General features: G+C 38.3%; 1 protein-coding gene across 2 annotated transcripts in view; it reads left to right on the top strand.

The window, feature by feature from the left end:
• Nucleotides 1–18,442, top strand: part of COPG2 (COPI coat complex subunit gamma 2) — a 168,913-nt gene that overhangs the window by 48,341 nt on the left and 102,130 nt on the right. For both annotated transcript variants that reach the window (XM_007982937.3, XM_007982939.3), the window contains exons 6-9: nt 6,477–6,552; nt 9,964–10,056; nt 11,713–11,799; nt 12,824–12,981. In XM_007982937.3, the coding sequence (XP_007981128.1) occupies nt 6,477–6,552; nt 9,964–10,056; nt 11,713–11,799; nt 12,824–12,981 (414 nt within the window). The remainder of the gene's footprint in view (nt 1–6,476; nt 6,553–9,963; nt 10,057–11,712; nt 11,800–12,823; nt 12,982–18,442) is intronic.

Below are 18,442 nucleotides of genomic sequence, written 5' to 3'. Positions count from 1 at the left end.
AGAAACACCCCACACTTCAGGATTATACATGTCTGAGTGACACATTGGCAACCACAGGCAGCTGATACTCCCATGTCAGAGAAGTCAGGGCCACAAACTGAGCCAGTCTGCATATTTGGAATGATGATCACTGTTAGGTCACTTTGGGTTCTTCATTCTAGTGAAGGTAAGGAAAGTGCTACCATACTTACAGAGGTCATTGACCTTGATTCTTACCAGGAGCTAGGATCATTTCTGTATAATGGTGACAGAAAGGACTCTGTCTAGAGTTCATGGTATTCACTTGAGTATATTTTGGTGCTTGCTTGCCTCTGGGAGTGTTGGTAGGGATAGAGAACAACCAGTGGTTCAATCAGGGTACACCCAACACAGGGCTCACATCCTTTGGGATAAAGGTTTGAGTCAACTGTTGGACACGTAACCAAAACTAGATGAAGTGCTGGCCAGTGGGGAGGGAAATGTAGAATGGGTGGTTTTAGGAAGGAGATGATGAATATCAATTATGGCCTTGGAATTAGTTGTAGCAGCAAGGATTGAACCATGTTCCACTAACCTTCCTTTATTTAGTCTTTTGTGGAAATAGTGATTGCTACTGTGTTGAAGCCTCCATGATAGATTAGACTTAATGGAGGACATGAACAAATTTGAGGGATGGAATGGGTAGCCTGCATTGGATATCTCTTTTGAGCCACTTTGCATGGTCCCAGGCCTTATCTTTGATTCCAACTGTGGCATGATGAGCAGTTCTTTAGGGGCTCAGCTCGCTGGCATTGTTATTGCCTTCAGGTATGCACTGAGTGTTTTTTGCCTACTCGGATTCACTTCAGCTCACATATATACTCCCCAGAAGTATGGGGGAGTTAGTGCTCTGGGGTTAACATTCAGCCAGGGGCTAACAGTTAGTGGTTCTGAGATGTATTTCATAAGGCTCCTCAGAAGATTGCTCATTAAATAACCAGTTGCCAGCATCAGTGACCCACTCAAGGAAAGGTCTTTATATTGCGTTTACCTCCTTCCCTGTTCATTTCCCTGTCATTCACTTCTCCCTCTGAACACCTTCCTAAATAAACTACCTTTATGCAAGCCTTTGCTGTCAGGACAGCCAAAGCTATGACAGAGGTATAGAGGTATAGAACATGGGTTGGCAAGCTATGGTACATGGCCAAAACCATGTAAATAAAGTTATTTATTTATTTATTTATTTATTTATTTATTTATTTATTTATTTTTGACATGGAGTCTCGCTCTGTCTCCCAGGCTGGAGTGCAGTGGCATGATCTTGGCTTACTGCAGCCTCCACCTCCCGGGTTCCAGTGATTCTCCTGTTTCAGCCTCCTGAGTAGACGTGCGCCACCACACCCAGCTAATTTTTTGTATTTTTAGTAGAGACGCGGTTTCATCATGTTGGCCAGGCTGGTCTCGAACTCCTGACCTTGTGATCCACCCACTTTGGCCTCCTAAAGTGCTGGGATTACAGGTGCGAGCCACTGCACCTGGCCAGTTTTTTATATTTTTAGTAGAGACGAGGTTTCACTGTGTTGGCCAGGCTGGTCTTGAACTCCTGACCTCAAGTGATCCGCCTGCCTTGGCCTCCCAAAATGCTGGGATTACAGGTGTGAGCCACCGCGCCCAGCTGTAAATAAAGTTTTACTGGAACACAGCCACACTATTTCTTAATGTATTGTATATAACCGCCTTTGTGCTGCAGCTACAGAATTGAGTAGTTGTGAAGAGATCATATAACCTGTAAAGTCTAAAATATTTACAGAATAAGTGTGCCATTCCTGTGCATTGATTTCCCAGTGCTGCTAGAACAAGTTACCACAAACTTAGTAACTTAAATCTGGTGACTTAAAACAACACAAATTCTTTTACAGTTCTGGAGACTAGAAGTCTAAAATCAGTTTCACTCGGCTGATGTCAGAGGTATAGGCAGAGCAGGTTCCTTCTGCAGGCTCTAGGGGAAAATCTGTTTTCTTGCCTTTTCTAGCTTCTGAGGCTACCCGTATTCCTTGAATCCTAACGCCCCCTTCCCATCATTCCAGTCTCTTGATTCATTGTCACATATGCTTCCTGTGTCAAATCTCCCTCTGCCTTGTTCTTATGGGAACACTTGTGATTACATTTAGGGCTAACCCAAATAATTCGATATAATCTCCCCACTCAGTGTCTTTAACTTAATCACGTCTGCAAAGTACCTTTTGCCATATGAGGTACATTTGCAGGTTCTAGGGAGTAGGACTTTGATGTCTTTAGGGGCCATTATTTAGCTTACCACAGGCTTCCATCTGGTCCCTAAAGATTTACATTCATCCTACATGCAAAATGCATTCACTGTATTGCAATAATCTTCCAAAATCTAAACCCCATTGCATTAACTCTGGTCCAAGATGTTATTAAATATTATAACTCCAAAGTCCCAAATCTCATCATCTAATCATCTAACTCCAGTATAGGTGAGTTTCTGGGTATGATTCATCCCAAGACAGAATTCCTCTTTATCTATGGACCTGTGAAACTAGAAAACAAGTTACGTGCTGTGGAAATACTGTGGTGCGACAGGCCTAGAATAACAATTATATACTTTCTGATTCAGAAAGGGAGACAATGGGAGGAAAGAAAGGAGTCACTAGCACCAGACAATTTTTAAATTTAATCAGGCAAACTTTTAGGTTTCAAGGGTTGGGAATAATCCCTGTGGCACCCAGCTCTACTCTATGGGCCGGAGGGTTGTGTATGTTTTGTGTCTGGCTACTTTCGTGTTACAGCAACCAAATCGAGTGGTTGTGGGGTGGTCATATAGCCTGCAGAGCCTGAAATATTTACTAGATTGTTTCCTGTCACAATGTATGCTTGTTGAGGGCAGGAATCTTTGTCTCTTTTGCTTACTAAAGTATCCTAAGTGTCTGGAGCAGTGTCTGACACTTAATAGACACTCACTGAAAGGCTGAACTAAAAGAAAAAAATTTAAGCAATTTAATAGAGATAAGAGGGCAAAACTTTTGACATTGCTGAAGTAGTAACCCTATTTATAGATAAATAAAACATTAAAAAAGAGAACTTTTAAAAACATAGCTACATATTAAAATAAATCTACATTTTAAAATAGCATACTGTATTCCAACAAAAATTGTAGCAGAATGACTAACACCAACATGCATCTTGGTTAACTTGTACTGTGGAGAGAAATAATTTTTAAGACTTCTGGCAGAAGAAGCTAGTCATTTAAAAGTGAGAAAAACTAAGTCCGACTTCAGCCATTCATGGCAGTTTTCAGTGTCAGAAAAGAATGAGGTCAGTGTCTGCAAAGTTTTAAGAAACAGAACATGTGATACAAGAATAATACAGCAAAGCGAATTGTCATTCAAGTACAGGGATAACAAGCAGACTTCCACACTGTAAAGAATTCAGGGGCCATAACACCTGTGAGCTTTTCTTGAAAAATAAAATTAAGCATTAAAGTTATGTTAATCAAAGCATTAAATCAAAAGAGTGAATTCTGTAAGAGGGGCTACAGGAAATGAATTACCAGTGAGCATTGAATTTATTCAATTATAGAAGTAAGGTTAAACTACTATAGAAATTATGATTAAAGATAGAATATAAATGTTATAATCCATGATAATACAAAAAGAATAATACTAACAAAAATTTGGAGATACACGGGAGGGCAGATGAGAGAGGAGAAAGCTCATGTGCATTAATTTTTTTGCTTTCATAGCTTAAGTCTTTTATCTAAAGTTTTATGGCAGCAACAAAAAGAACTAGAGTGTAAATCTTCCATATTTCAGAAAGAAAACACATTCACTTAGAAAACAAAACACACTCTTACATCTGTATTGTCTAATAAGATAGCTATTAGATACATATGGCTGTTATAGTGAACATTAATTGAACTTTTGTAAAATTAAAAATTCAGTTCACTAGCTATATTTCAAGTGCTCATTAGCCACATGTGGCTACTATATTGAATGATGTTAGAACATTTTCCATCATTGCATAAAGTTCTATTGGATAACACTGCCTTATAGGAAACAAAGAAAGTGTTAAAAATAGAGATGTAACACAAAACAAATTGACAGAATTAACACCAGACATTGCCTATTAAAAGAAATACAGATTAGTTTAAAAATGAAATACAACTGTATGCTATATATTGTGATGTATATAAAACAAGGCAAAGCAAAATTTGAATATAAAAGGAGGGGTGAAAGCATGTAAGGCAAACACTACTGAAAGGAAGCTTGGGTGAAGGTGTTAATAATTAGAAAATGGAATTAAATGCAGAAAGTTTTGAATGAGACAAGAATGAGACACTTTATCCAAAATGAGGAGAAACTGTCATGAATTATTTATGAATATATCACCAAAGCACATAAGCCAAAAATCACAAAAAAATGTAAATAGAAACAAAATAGTATCAGCCCTTGTTTTAAAAAGAAGGAAAAACCTAAGGGTATAAAGGATATGAATAATAAACTTGATACAGATTAATTAATACTTATGAAAACCTTACGTTTATAATAGAAAAGTCACCTTTACAGGTATTCATGGAACACTTACAAATTATTCAACATTCAACCCCTGAAAACCCGTTAATTCTAGAATGTGGAAATGTAGTAGAGACTTACTCTGTCATTACAATGCAATCAAACAATGCATTTATTTTGAGAAGAAAATGAACAAATAGTACCCAGATATGTTAAAATAGAAAAATAAAAAGAAAGCCTCAACGTTTGGGCCAGTATATAAGTAAAAATTGAAATTAAAGAATATTTTAAAAATCTAATGATGAAAACCTATGATTTCAACTAAAGCTATGCTCAGAGGAAAATTCATAGCCCTTGGCACTTAAATTACTGGATGAGCGTATTGTTCAGGGCTCCCCGTTGCTAGCAATAGAATCTAGTTCATAGATACTCTTGGAAATCCGGAAAACCAAGCTTGCATCTGATAGAGCCAGAAAGAGTGCGTCAGAGAAAAATGCCCACGCTGCAAAATTTTTTAAATGCAGGACACTTCCAAAAAAATGTCTTTTTTTTTTTTTTTTTTTTTTGGAGACAGGGTCTCACTCTGTTACCCAGGTTGGAGTGCAGTGGCACCGTCTCAGCTCACTGCAACCTCTGCCTCCTGGGTTCAAGCAGTCCCCCCACCTCAGCCTCCCAAGTAGCTGAGACTTCAGGCACATGCCACCACGCCAGGCGAATTTTTGTATTATTTGTAGAGACGGGGTTTTGCTATGTTTCCCAGGCTGGTCTTGCATTCCTGAGCTCAAGTGATCCTCCCTCCTTAACCTCCCAAAGTGCTGGGATTACAGACGAGAGCCACTGCACCCGGCCAAATTACTTGTCTAATTGAAAAAGAAATGAAAGACTATCAGTCAAAACTTTTTCCTCTTGGTGTGCTAATGGAGGGAGTCAGAGTTGTAGGTCATTTTGGATTATGTGAGAGGAGTTGAGGTAGTGCAGAGATTGATAGCGGTAGGATAAATGCATGGGGGAATTAAAGAAGGGAGGGTAAAAGGTTAAAAACCTCTTTAAAGCATGGGCGTGGAATTTTGTAGCTCAGTTCACACTTTAACCTGTTTTTGAAGCTCAGCAGAAAGGTCTGAAGCCATTGATAATTTTAGAAAGCCATGCCAAAGAGCGATGCCTCATGAGTTAATTATTTTTGTTAATTTATTTTAAAAAGTTATGTCTAGTCTGATGGGATTTTAGGATTTGGGGATATGTCAGACTAGGACTCTTTATACCATTGTCCTTTGTTTGTTTGTTTGTTTATTTATTTATTTATTGTTATTTCATTTTGAGATGGAGTCTCACCCTGTCGCCCAGGCTGGAGTGCAGTGGTGCGACCTTGGCTCACTGCAAGCTCTGCCTCCCGGGTTCACACCATTCTCCTGCCTCAGCCTCCCGAGTAGCTGGGACTACAGGTGCCCACCACCACGCCTGGCTAATTTTTTGTATTTTTAGTAGAGACGGGGTTTCACCGTGTTAGCCAGGATGGTCTCGATCTCCTGACCTCGTGATCTGCCTGCCTCGGCCTCCCAAAGTGCTGGGATTACAAGTGTGAGCCACTGTGCCCGGCCTGTCCTTAGTTTATTTTTTATGCCAATTACCAGTATCTAAAATTATGGGGAAGGGGTTGTTTTGTTTATGTGATTATCTTTCTTCCTCCTAGAATGTAAGTTCCATGAAGGTGAAGGACTTTTTGCCTTTTACTAATTTTGCTCATTGCTTTATTCTTGAATTAGAACAGTTTTCTATGCAGTAGTCTTAGCATATATACAAAGAATATTTATATTCCATAAATATTTGTTTATGGAATATAAAATAAATATAAATATTCCTCCATAAATATTTGTTGAATTAGTAGCTGCATTAAGATTATTATGGGACGATTGGAAATTGACTAGGGGTGAACTCCACGGGAGAGATTTTAATTGATCTTATGTTAACCAATTTGGTTTTTCTTAGTCTGACTAAAGACATGACTGGAAAAGAAGATGTATACCGAGGACCGGCCATCAGGGCTCTCTGCAGAATCACTGATGTAAGTTCTCTGTTTTACTGAGTTATCAAATGGAACAGTATGTTTATCTGCGGGTAGCCATGTAGATTTCGTAGGATTTCCTAGTCCAACTTTGTGAATCTTCGGTATAAGAGAAACATGATCACCAGAAAGACTTTTGTGACTCCAGTCTTTCTTTTTTCTTCAAACTTTTTTCCTTTAATTTATTTATGTTAGTCCATTTTCTCTCTTTATTTGCCCTCTTGAACTGTTGTAGTGAGGGTACATTGCTTGCAGGAAACAAAAACCCATTCAAATTTATCTTAAAAAGCTTTATTATAGGACACAAATCTCTCAGAATTTGAGGTGAAGCTTACAGGTAGACACCAGGGCAAGAAATTGGGCAGCTTTAAGAATTCAACAGGAGATTTCTTTTTCTTTTTCTTTTTTTGAGTTGGAGCCTCGCTCTTTCGCCCAGGCCGGAGTGCAGTGGCACAGTCTCGGCTCACTGCAACCTCCGCCTCCCGGGTTCAAGTGATTCTCCTGCCTCAGCCTCCTGAGTAGCTAGGATTTCAGGCACCCACCACCACACCCGACTATTTTTTTTTTTTTTGGTAGCAGTTTGAACAAACTGAAAACTGTATTCTTCTGTGTGAGCTGAACTCAAGTTTCAGAATAATCATCGCCATGTGGGAGGCTTTTTGTTAAAATGAGGAAGAAATCTCAAAATACTGTATTTATATCCGCCTTCCACTGCTGCCAGTATAGTAAGCATCTCCTACACAATCAACAATAAACAGCAAATGATGCAGTTCATAGAGTATTTTGCACTTGGGAAAAAATATGTATCTGAATTTTAAAAAGAAATGTTTAGATTTTGTATGTCTTTTTTATTATTATTAAAATACTAAGTGAAACTCCTCAGCCTGGCATCTTTTCCTCTATCTCAATAGCTTATCCCAGAGCCAGAAAAAGCCTTGAGGAGACGATGTCTTCTGGCTTCCAGATAAAACTTACCCAAATTTTTTGGCAACTCATCCCTAATGATTTTAAAATTCGAAAAGGCTTGTCTTTTTGTCTGTCCTTAAAAGCAGTATCAAGTATTATCTCCTAAGGGGGATCTAAGGAGTGGGAGAAATTTATTGTTCCTCCTCACCACAGTACAGTTCACAACCGCTGGCCAGCCCACAGGTGGCTCAGCACCTCCCTAGTCAGGATGTCCCAACTCCAGGAAAGTGCCAGCACTGGGGGTCAGCCAGTGTCATTCTTTGTATACACTCTTGGCTACCAAATAGTATTGTGAAATGCAGATCATTCAGCCGCTACCATCATCACTACTCCTACAGAGCATGAGAAAGCAATCTCCAACCTCTTTTATAAATGAGCAGTCCTAACTTCTAGGCTCAGAGATGATAGATAAAACTTAGCTGTTGCAATTGTATAATTCCCTGACATGAAATTTTGTTGGATTTAATATCTACATGATATAGCCATTTAAGGGTATAACTTGAGAAAAAAGGAAAAAATCTACCTGATCAAAAAACATGTTGGGGTGACCTATAAGAATCTTAAACTTCCCCTTTAGCATCTATATTGAAGATATAGATGAAGTACATTCATTCCATAATTACTGAGCTCCTATTATATGCCAGGCAGTGAGCACCTGCTCATCAGCTCATTGACAATAGCCATGCTCAAGATCCACGCTGCTCATGTAACTTTCTGATTATAATTGATCTTCCCAGATAAGATTTCCCCAACAGGAGCGATAATCCAGTTCACTTGGTGGCTATAAGTGTAAACAAATGCACTGGCATTCTATTATGTACATAACTTCCTATGAGTTTGATTTAATGTGACAAAACATGAATACCTTTGTGTGGAGTGACAAAATCACACTTCTAGAACTGCAAAGCCAAGGACCGTATCCATGACCTTCACACTACACCAACTTGGAGCCATCCTCTTTGACTTCTCTCATAATTCACTTCTATTCCAAGAACAAGTCTTCCTCCTTACTTCCTGGGACATTTGCTTTGGTGTCTCAAAATAATGGATAGTCAGGGACATTGGAGTTTGGATATGCATTTATTAAGAAGTCTTCCAAGTGGGGTAAATGAAGATTTTCCTAGGGTATGGGAAGACTGCAAGGAATACCTAGGCAATATCCTCAAATCAGTCTGAGAAGAGTTTTAAAGGAATACGTTTCCAGATCTCCAACTTCCCTATGAAATGTTTTCTAAAACCAGCCCTGCGCCAGGCTGATTTTTATATTTTTAGTAGAGACAGGGTTTCACCATGTTGGCCAGGCTATTTACTGTGGTGATCCATCATGTACTAGACACAGGCCCTCTTGTTCCAATATTTAAGAGAGAAAATCTGATTAGCCAGCAGTAGGCCAGTAGCTTATATCTACCTGTGTCTGAGTCAGGTGTTTAATTTTGATCCAGTTCATTATATCTGGAGGGATGAGATCATGTAGTATGTTTGGCTGTCTTTCTGGGAACTCTGAGTAGGAAGGGCAGGCCAGGCATTGCCAAGCAAATTGAATTATAGCTATATACTCACGCTTGGGTATATTTCAGGTGTATGTTTGTAACCTTCTCAAGTTGTAAAGGTTGAGCAGGACCAAATTATATATTTGGTAAATCTGGATCCTAGAAGGAGTAATAGAAATGCTGTAATATTTTTTGGTGCACTGTTGTTTTGTTGTGATTGTTTTTATTTATTTTTAGCATTAAATTGGTAGCAGCATGAGCCTTGACCATGCTAGTGCTAGCAATAAAACTCTTTTTTTCATCTGAATATTGTTCTCAGTCTTTTTACTCATCTTTATCTGCCACCATCTTCCCAGTGCTTTTTCCCAGTTAAAGTTGAAAAGAACTGTATTTCCAGAGGATTTTATATTGAGGGCTCATTATAGTAATATACTACACATTTAGTTCTTTATGTATCTCAGTTAATCAGGGATTACATTTGATTTCTAGGACTTTCTGGGATCTGTATGTAATATGTACCCTTCACATAGAGGAATCTTCGTAACTTCAAAAGCAGGCTCTATCTCCATATAGGAATTTCTTTATAACTTTCCTAATGGGTTCAGCCTCTACTTCTGTATTTCCTCCAAACTGTGATTCTCCATTTTGAGACAGTTTATTTCATTGTTGAACAGTTATTGTTCTTTATATGTAATCTAAAATGTTCTTTCTTTTTTTTTTTTTTTTTTTTTTTGAGGCGGAGTGTAGCTTAATGTTCTTTCTTAAAGCTTCAACTTCGTTGTTTGGGTTCTGCGCTTTGGGATATTATTACTATATTATCATCCTTTCAGTGCATTCTAAATATTTGCACAGAAACAAATACAAGATTGGTTTTTGAAAATTATTTTGAAGCATAAGAGTGATTTTGCATAAAAATGTTTTTCCTTAACAATTTTTTCTTTTTGAATGTTATTAGGGAACAATGTTGCAAGCCATTGAAAGATACATGAAGCAGGCCATTGTGGATAAAGTTTCCAGTGTATCCAGTTCAGCACTGGTGTCTTCCTTGGTAAGTGAACAAGCAGCTTCCTAGTTCTTACGCATGGTACAGTTTGGAGTTGCAAAAACAAAGTATCACTAGGATTCTCTCACAAATGAAACAGTTAAAAATATGTATATACCTCTATTAGTTTATCCAAGTGTGTTTTATCTAGAGCAGGGGTCCCCACCCCAGGGCTTCAGACCAGTACTGGTCCGTGGCCTGTTAGAAACTGGGCTACGCAGCAGGCAGTGAGTGGCAGGCAAGCGAGCATGACGGCCTGAGCTCCGCCTCCTGCCAGATCAGCAGCAGCATTAGATTCTCATAGGAGCTTGAACCCTATTGTGAGCTGCCCATGCAGGGATCTAGGTTGCTGGCCTCATATGAGAATCTAACTAATGCCTGATGATCTGAGGTGGAACAGTTTCATCCAAAAACTATCCCTCTGCCCACTATCCATGGGAAAATTGTCTTCCATAAAACCAATTCCTGGTGCCAGAAAGATTGGAGATTGCTGATCTATAGGATCATTGAGCAATTAAAAACATAAAATTTTCATATGTTTGAAAGGTTTTGGAAATCTAAAAGTTACGTTGTACACATAATAAAAGAGGGGTAAGTGTGGGATATGGGACAGGGAAGAAACCTAGGGCCCTTTTCTTTCATTTAAAATCTTCTTTATGACCTGCCTTTATGACTTCTACTACTTCTCTGTTTGTCCTCTGCTTTTTCTGGTGCCCTTTGTCTACGTGTATGCTTCAATCCAAAGTTTCCTGTCCCACTTCTGAATTTCCTCCCAGGAAGTGGTCTTTTTTTTAGTAATATATTTTTCTTTCTGGTTTTCAGCAGAACACAATTTATACATTAAAACCTATCACATTGCATTTGATTAACATCACTTACATAGTGTGAATGTATAAGACATCTAAATATAAGAGTTCCTGATTCTGGCCGGGCGCGGTGGCTCAAGCCTGTAATCCCAGCACTTTGGGAGGCCGAGACGGGCGGATCACGAGGTCAGGAGATCGAGACCATCCTGGCTAACCCGGTGAAACCCCGTCTCTACTAAATATATACAAAAAAAAAAAACTAGCCGGGCGAGGTGGCGGGCGCCTGTAATCCCAGCTACTCGGGAGGCTGAGGCAGGAGAATGGCGTAAACCCGGGAGGCGGAGCTTGCAGTGAGCTGAGATCTGGCCATTGCACTCCAGCTTGGGCGACAGAGCGAGACTCCGTCTCAAAAAAAAAAAAAAAAAAAAGAGTTCCTGATTCTGGAATATAATTGGCTGAGTTTTATAGCAGAGAATAATACACAAGCAGAGGACTTGTATACTGTCTGTCTTCCAGGGGAGTTTCCCGGAAATAAAGCTTATAATGATGATGTTATTTAAGCACCTTTCTGTTGACTGTCCATCCCCATCCTGTTCTTCCTCTTTCATTACTTCCTTTTACATACCTCTCCCAGCTCACAAACATATACTCACCTTTGTAACGGGTGTGGGAAAAAATACTTCTCGTTTATCAGTTGCTCCAGGAGTAGAGACACAAAATAGACTTAATAAGAGCTACATAGTTTTCTTCCTCTTGGGAAATGTCTGTTAGTGATTTTCCAAGAAAACTAACTCATGTTTCTAAGCTTCTAGTGACATGCATTATTTATTCTCTTTTTTTTTTTTTCTGTATTTAGCACATGATGAAGATAAGCTATGATGTGGTTAAGCGCTGGATCAATGAAGCCCAGGAAGCTGCATCAAGTGATAATATTATGGTCCAGGTACTGTCAGTGAATCACATTAGCTTATGTCTCAGGATCAGCATTCTTTAAACCTGTATTGTAGGGGCAGTGTATTGATTCCCTAGATAAACATTAACTAAAGGTAAATTAAGCAGCTACTAGTATATATTCTGAAGTAGGAGTCTCACTAATTATGATTACTGCCATTTGAATACTGCCCTTCAAGTGTTTCGTAGAAGCTCGATGACCCTGTGTAGGGATATTTGGGAAAGATTATAGATTGAGATGCTCATTTCAGTCTTTGAAAAATAATTTGTATAAAAAGATATTCAATTCCAAGTTCTGAGGCCTTGATTATAGACGTTAAAAGAATCATAAGGAGCAACTTTTACTTTATGAAACTTTGAAACCATTTTGTCAAAAAGAGCTTCTTTTCATATTTATCAGGTTATTCTTTATTAAGGGGAACAAGATTAAATTCTTAACTGGAAATTGTACGTAAAGTACCCCCATTTTGTTTGAGAGGGTGTTTAGGCCCTCTTGATGTTTATAACTTCTATGGTAGCACATTTAGTTGTTAGGAAACAAGAGTAGCCATTTTTCCTTTGGGAAACACTCTCGTTCTGGTGACTCTGATCATGTGGTTTTATACAAAGTGTCAAGATAATGACATTCTTGTAGCATGCTTTAGATTAATCCTTTAATTACTAAGGTGGCCACACATGATGTAAAGCCACTCGTAGAGACAGATAGCACCAGTAAAGCCCTGGGCCTGAGCACGTGTGTACTGAGGATGTGTGAGCCAGTGTTGAGCCTGCTAGAGCCATCTTCAGATTGTATGTCACCTCCTTTATACCTGCCAGTCTGAATTGGGGGGTAAATTAGAAACTCTTAATATTTTTAGTCTTGCCTGTGTTTAGTTCAGTGTGAAAAAGATATTCGTGTACATGTGACCTGGGTATTTAAAAGAAATCTTTAATCTAGTTCCATGTGATTCTATTTGTGTGTGAATATTTTGATGTCTTTCTAATCCATGTGCTGCCTTCTTTTTCGTTTTCTTTAGTACCATGCATTGGGAGTCCTGTATCACCTTAGAAAGAATGATCGACTTGCTGTTTCCAAGATGTTGAATAAGTTTACTAAATCTGGTCTCAAGTCACAGTTTGCTTACTGCATGCTGATCCGAATTGCCAGTCGTTTACTGAAAGAAACTGAGGATGGGTAAGTGTCTTCACCTAAACTTGGGTTATTTTCCATTTGCAAAGTTAATGTACCTTAGAGTTTATTTCCTTTATGAATTTTTTTTGGGCAGTGCTGACTTTACAGATGAGTTTGACGGTTTTTAATATTTTAAAAAAATTATGGAATTTCAAATCACACTTTTTGTTTTTACCTTAATGTATACTCTTGTGTATGTACTTAATTATTAATAGCACATTAACAAACTGATATTGAACAAAAAATATATACATTGATCATAAGATATATAGATAATTAAATACGAAAGTTGGAAGGGACATTAAGAATTATCCTATCTATCCCTTTTATTTTTATAAAAGAGAATGTTGAAGTACTGCATTTAGTGATTTGCCCAAGATCATTCTGCAAGTCTGAGGCACATATGTTACCAAAAAAACTTTGAAGGCTAGGAAAGGGCAGGAAAGAGAGATCTTTTGAGGTATAGTAAGCTGGGGATGGATCTAGGGAGCAAAGAAGACCCCTTCCCCAGCCTGAAAGGCTTATGGCTGAACTCTAAAGATTTCTTATGTGGCCTGGGAAACTGAGTTGTAACACAGAGAAAGATCTCTAGAATCTGCCACTACTACTAATGTCCTGCTGAAAAGGGAAGCCTGATTTGTTCCTCAGGTCATTTGTCAATAGCAGATAACTGAATTTAATTAAAGCTGCAGCAAAGTCCTGACCCAGATCAACTATTAGCTGCTAAAAATGAAAAAGGACCTGCACTTTTCTAATGATAAGTATTATTTACATCAATCTCTACTGCACCTTTATAGGTAGTATCTAGCAAACAATCAAAAAACACAAAGAGGCAGGGACATGTAACCCATAAACAAGAGGAAGAAAGCAGTCAATAGAAGCTGATTTACAGATGACCCAAATACAGAAATTAGGAGGCAGTGACTTTAGAAATTACTAGGCAGTGACTTTTAAACAACTTTTGTAAAGTGAACACCAAAGGAGTTTTGTAAAGTGAACTTTTGTAACTTTTGTAAGTTATATCTTTTTGATAAAGAGTGGAAAAGATGGACAAAATGTGTAAATGGGTAAGGAATTTAATAGATAAATAGAAACTAGAAAAAAAATCTTGAACCAAAAACTACAATACCAAAAATAAAAATTTATTTGAAGTACTTAATAGCAGATTGGACACAGTAGAAAAAAGATTAGAGAACTTAAAGACAAGTCAGTAGAAATTGTCCAAACTGAAGCATAGGGAGAAAAATAAGAAAAGAAAAGAATAGAACGTCTGAAGCCTAGGGAATATATCAAAAAGTCTAATACTTGTATAATAAGTCTCACAAGGAAAGGAAACAGAATGAAGCAGAATAAATCTTTGAAGAAAGAATGGATGTATTAGTCCATTTTCATGCTGCTGACATACCTGAGACTGGGCAATTTACAAAAGGAAGAAGTTTAATGGACTTACAGTTCCACGTGGCTGGGGAAGCCTAACAATCATGGTGGAAGGCAAGGAGGAACAAGTCACATCTTACATGGATGGCAGCAGGCAAAGAGAGAGAGTGCTTGTGCAGGGAAACTCCCATTTTTAAAACCATCAGATCTTATGAGACTTACTATCATGAGAACAGCATGGGAAGGACTTGCTCCCATGATTCAGTTACCTCCCACTGGGTCCCTCCCATAACACGTGGAAATTCAAGATGAGATTTGGGTGGGGACACAGCCAACCCATATCAATGGATGAGAATTTTCCAAAATGAATAAAAGGGGCTGGGTGCGGTGGCTCACAGCTGTAATCCTAGCACTTTGGGAGGCTGAGGCAGGTGGATTGCTTGAGCTCAGGAGTTCGAGACAAGCCTGGGCAACATGGTGAAACCCCATCTCTACCAGAAGAAAATACAAAAATTAGCCAGGCATGGTGACACAGGCCTGTGGTCCCAGCTACTCAGGAGGCTGAGGTGGGAGGACCAGTTGAGCCTGGGAGGCAGGGAGGCGGAGGTTACAGTGACCTGAGATGACACCACTGCACTCCAGCCTGGATGACAGAGTGAGATCCCCATCTCAAAAAATAACAACAACAAACCCAAAATGAATCCAGGATGGCCAGTGACACTCAAGTAGGATAAATAAAAGCCACACCTAATCATAACCTAGTCATATATATCACAAGTAAAAAGTTGAAAACCAAAAGAGAAAGAATGAAAGAAAAGCTTGAAAGTCACTTTTTTAAAAAAAGGCACATTAGATTCTTTAGATTCAGGGAAACAAAAAATAAGAATGGTTGACTTTTCAGAAAAATGGATACTAGAGGATAATGGACATCTTAAAATTGTTGAAACAAATAACTGTCAATCTAAAGTTCTATACTCTAAAAGTATTCTTCCAAATGAAGGTGAAATTAAAACATTTTCAACCAGGAAAAAACAAAAACCTGAAAAGATTTGTGTCCACATATCTGCATCATGAAGGATGCTAAAAGAAATTTTTCCAGCTAAAAAGAAATGATAGTAGATGGATGCCTGGATCTTCAGGAGGAATGAAGAACAGGAAAAAGGGTAAATATGTAGGTAAATTAAAAGGTAAATAGGTAAATTATAAATATATACAATTTTTACGAAAACCAGCAGCAAATTGTGGGCTTATATATATGTAGAAGTGAAATATATGAAAATAGTAGTATAAAGGGCATGAAGGAGAAAAATGGACATTTGTAAAGTTTTTGTATCATTCATGTAGTAGTATATTATTTGATGATACACTATGATAAGGATGAATATTGTAATCTCTTGATGAATATTGTAACTAACAAAAAATCTTTGTGAAACATATGGATCTTAAATGTCAACAGGGAAGATAAAATGGAATATTTAAAAATATTCAGTTGAGCTTCCTCCTTCCAATAATGGTGTAGCTTGGCCAGCTTAATCCTCCTGCAAATAATGATTGTCATTAGTACAAAGATATTCCTTCCCCAAACTTCTGGACAGAGTGGTCAAAACAGTTTGAGGTTGGAAGAGTAACTGAAAACTTAGAGTAGAAATCCTGGAAAGGAGGGAGCCATAAAGGGAATGAGTCTCAAAATGAATTTTAAACTCTGCAAGAATCACTGGCTGACCACTGAACTACATATATATAGGAGAATAGGAGACCTGCCGGAAGCAGTAGTTGTAAGATGAAAGAACTGAATGGGAAATCCAGCTGCAACTCACTATGGAGGAAATAAAGTTTGGAGTTTGATCCCAGCCAAGCTTCTTGCTACAGAAACTCCATAAGTTCTAGAGTCTTTACAGTATATCATTACAATGTTTAATAGATGGTAAAAGTTCAGTACAAAGAATTTAGAAAATGTGACTAGTGGCCAAGAGAAAAAGCAATCAATAGAAACTGACCCTAATGTGATCTAGACATTGGAATTAGCAGACAAAAACTTTGAAGCATCTATTATAAATTTGTCCATGACTTTATTTATTTATTTATTTATTTATTTATTTATTTCAGACAGAGTCTCTCTGTCACGAAGCATGGAGTGCAGTGGCATGATCCTGGCTCACTGCAACCTCTGCCTTCCACATTGAGGCAATCCTCTCACCTCAGCCTCCCAAGTAGCTAGGACTACAGGAATGCACCACCACACCTGGCTAATTTTTGTACTTTTTGTAGAGATGGGGTTTTGCTATGTTGCCCAGGCTGGTCTCAAACTCCTCAGCTCAAGCAATCCATCTGCCTCAGCCTCCCAAAGTGCTGGTATTATAGGTGTGCACCACCGCACCCAGCCTTGTCCATGACTTTAATGGAAAATAGTTATCATGATTGAACAGGGGAAATGGAAACTACAAAAAGAGCTAAGTAGAAATTCTGGAGCTTAAAAGTACTCTGTCAGGATTCAACCAGAGAAATAGAACCTGGAGGATATAAATATGTAGAGATTTATTTATTATGTAATTTGGGGACTAGCTAAGCAAATCTAAAATTCATAGGACAGGCTGTCAGAAAGGGAAGATTACAGGGAGGCTGGAACTCAGGGACCCAGGCCAAAGTTGCTCTCCATAGGTGAAATTTATCATTTCACATTTTACTGTAAACAGCAAGATAAAACTGGGTTATATCTTCATTTTTGGAATTTTCTTCAAGTAAATATCCAACTTCATCGTTTACAAGTTCTGCTTCACAAATAACTACAGGACACAATTTCACTAAGCTGTCTGCCAATACATAATAACAAGGATCTACCTTACTCAAGTTTACATTAACATGTTTTTCACTTCCTTCTGAGCCCTCACTACAGCATCTTTTAAGTCCAGATTTCTGTAGGCAATTCATAAGCCCTGACCAGCAGTGTCCTTAAAAACCAGATTTCTTTCTTTCTTTTCTTTTCTTTTCTTTTCTTTCTTTCTTTCTCTTTCTCTTTCTTTCTTTCTTTCTCTTTCTTTCTTTCTTTCTTTCTTTCTTCCTTTCTTTTCTTTCTTTCTTTCTTTCTTTCTTTCTTTTTCTTTCTTTCTTTCTTTCTTTCTTTCTTTCTTTCTTCCTTTCTTCCTTTCTTTTCTTTCTTTCTTTCTTTCTTTCTTTCTTTCTTTCTTTCTTTCTTTCTTTCTTTCTTTCTTTCTCTTTCTTTCTTTCTCTTTCTTTCTTTCTTTCTTTCTCTTTCTTTCTTTCTTTCTTTCTTTCTTTCTTTCTTTCTTTTCTTTTCTTTTCTTTTCTTTTCTTTTCTTTTCTTTTCTTCCTTTCCTTTCCTTTTTCCTTTCCTTTCCTTTCCTTTTTCCTTCCCTTTCCTTTTCTTTTTCTTTCCCTTCCCTTCCCTTTTCCCTTTCCTTCCCTTCCCTTCCCTTTTCCTTTCCCCTTTCCCTTCCCCTTCCTTTTCCCTTCCCTTTTCCCTTCCCTTCCCTTTTCCCTTGCCTTTCCTTCCTTTTTCCCTTCCCTTCCCTTCCTTTTTCCCATCCCTTTTCCCTTCCCTTCCCTTCCCTTTCTTAGATATAGTCTTGCTCTGCTGCCCAGATTGGAGTACAGTGGCATAGTCTCAGCTCACTACAACCTCTGCTTCCTGGGTTCAAGCCATTCATATGCCTCAGCCTCCTGAATAGCTGGGACTATACACATCCCAGCACTTTGGGATGCTGAGGTGGGTGAATCACTTAAGATCAGATTTCTTATAAGTCTCTTCAAAACTAGGCTTCATCCATCATGCTCCTCAAAATTCTTCCCAGCTTCCACCCAGTGCCTGATTCCAATCAGTTCTATGATTTGAGGTATTTGTTGCAGTAACACTTCACTTACAGGTGCCAAAATCTGTTAGTTTTTTTTATTGCTGCCATAACTAATTACCATTAAATATAATGGCTTACAAGAAGATCCATTTATTATCTCATAGATCTATAGATTAGAAGTCTGATATAGGCCTCATGGGGCTAAAGCGAAGATGTTGGTGGAGTGCTGTTGCTTACTGGAGGCTTTGGGGAAGAATCCACTTCCAATCTCATTTAAG

This window comes from Chlorocebus sabaeus, chromosome 21 (assembly GCF_047675955.1).
Source record: "Chlorocebus sabaeus isolate Y175 chromosome 21, mChlSab1.0.hap1, whole genome shotgun sequence".
In the NCBI taxonomy this organism is placed as follows: domain Eukaryota; kingdom Metazoa; phylum Chordata; class Mammalia; order Primates; family Cercopithecidae; genus Chlorocebus; species Chlorocebus sabaeus.
The sequence above is the reverse complement of the archived record's forward strand: the minus strand, read 5'-3'. Positions and strand labels throughout refer to the sequence as shown.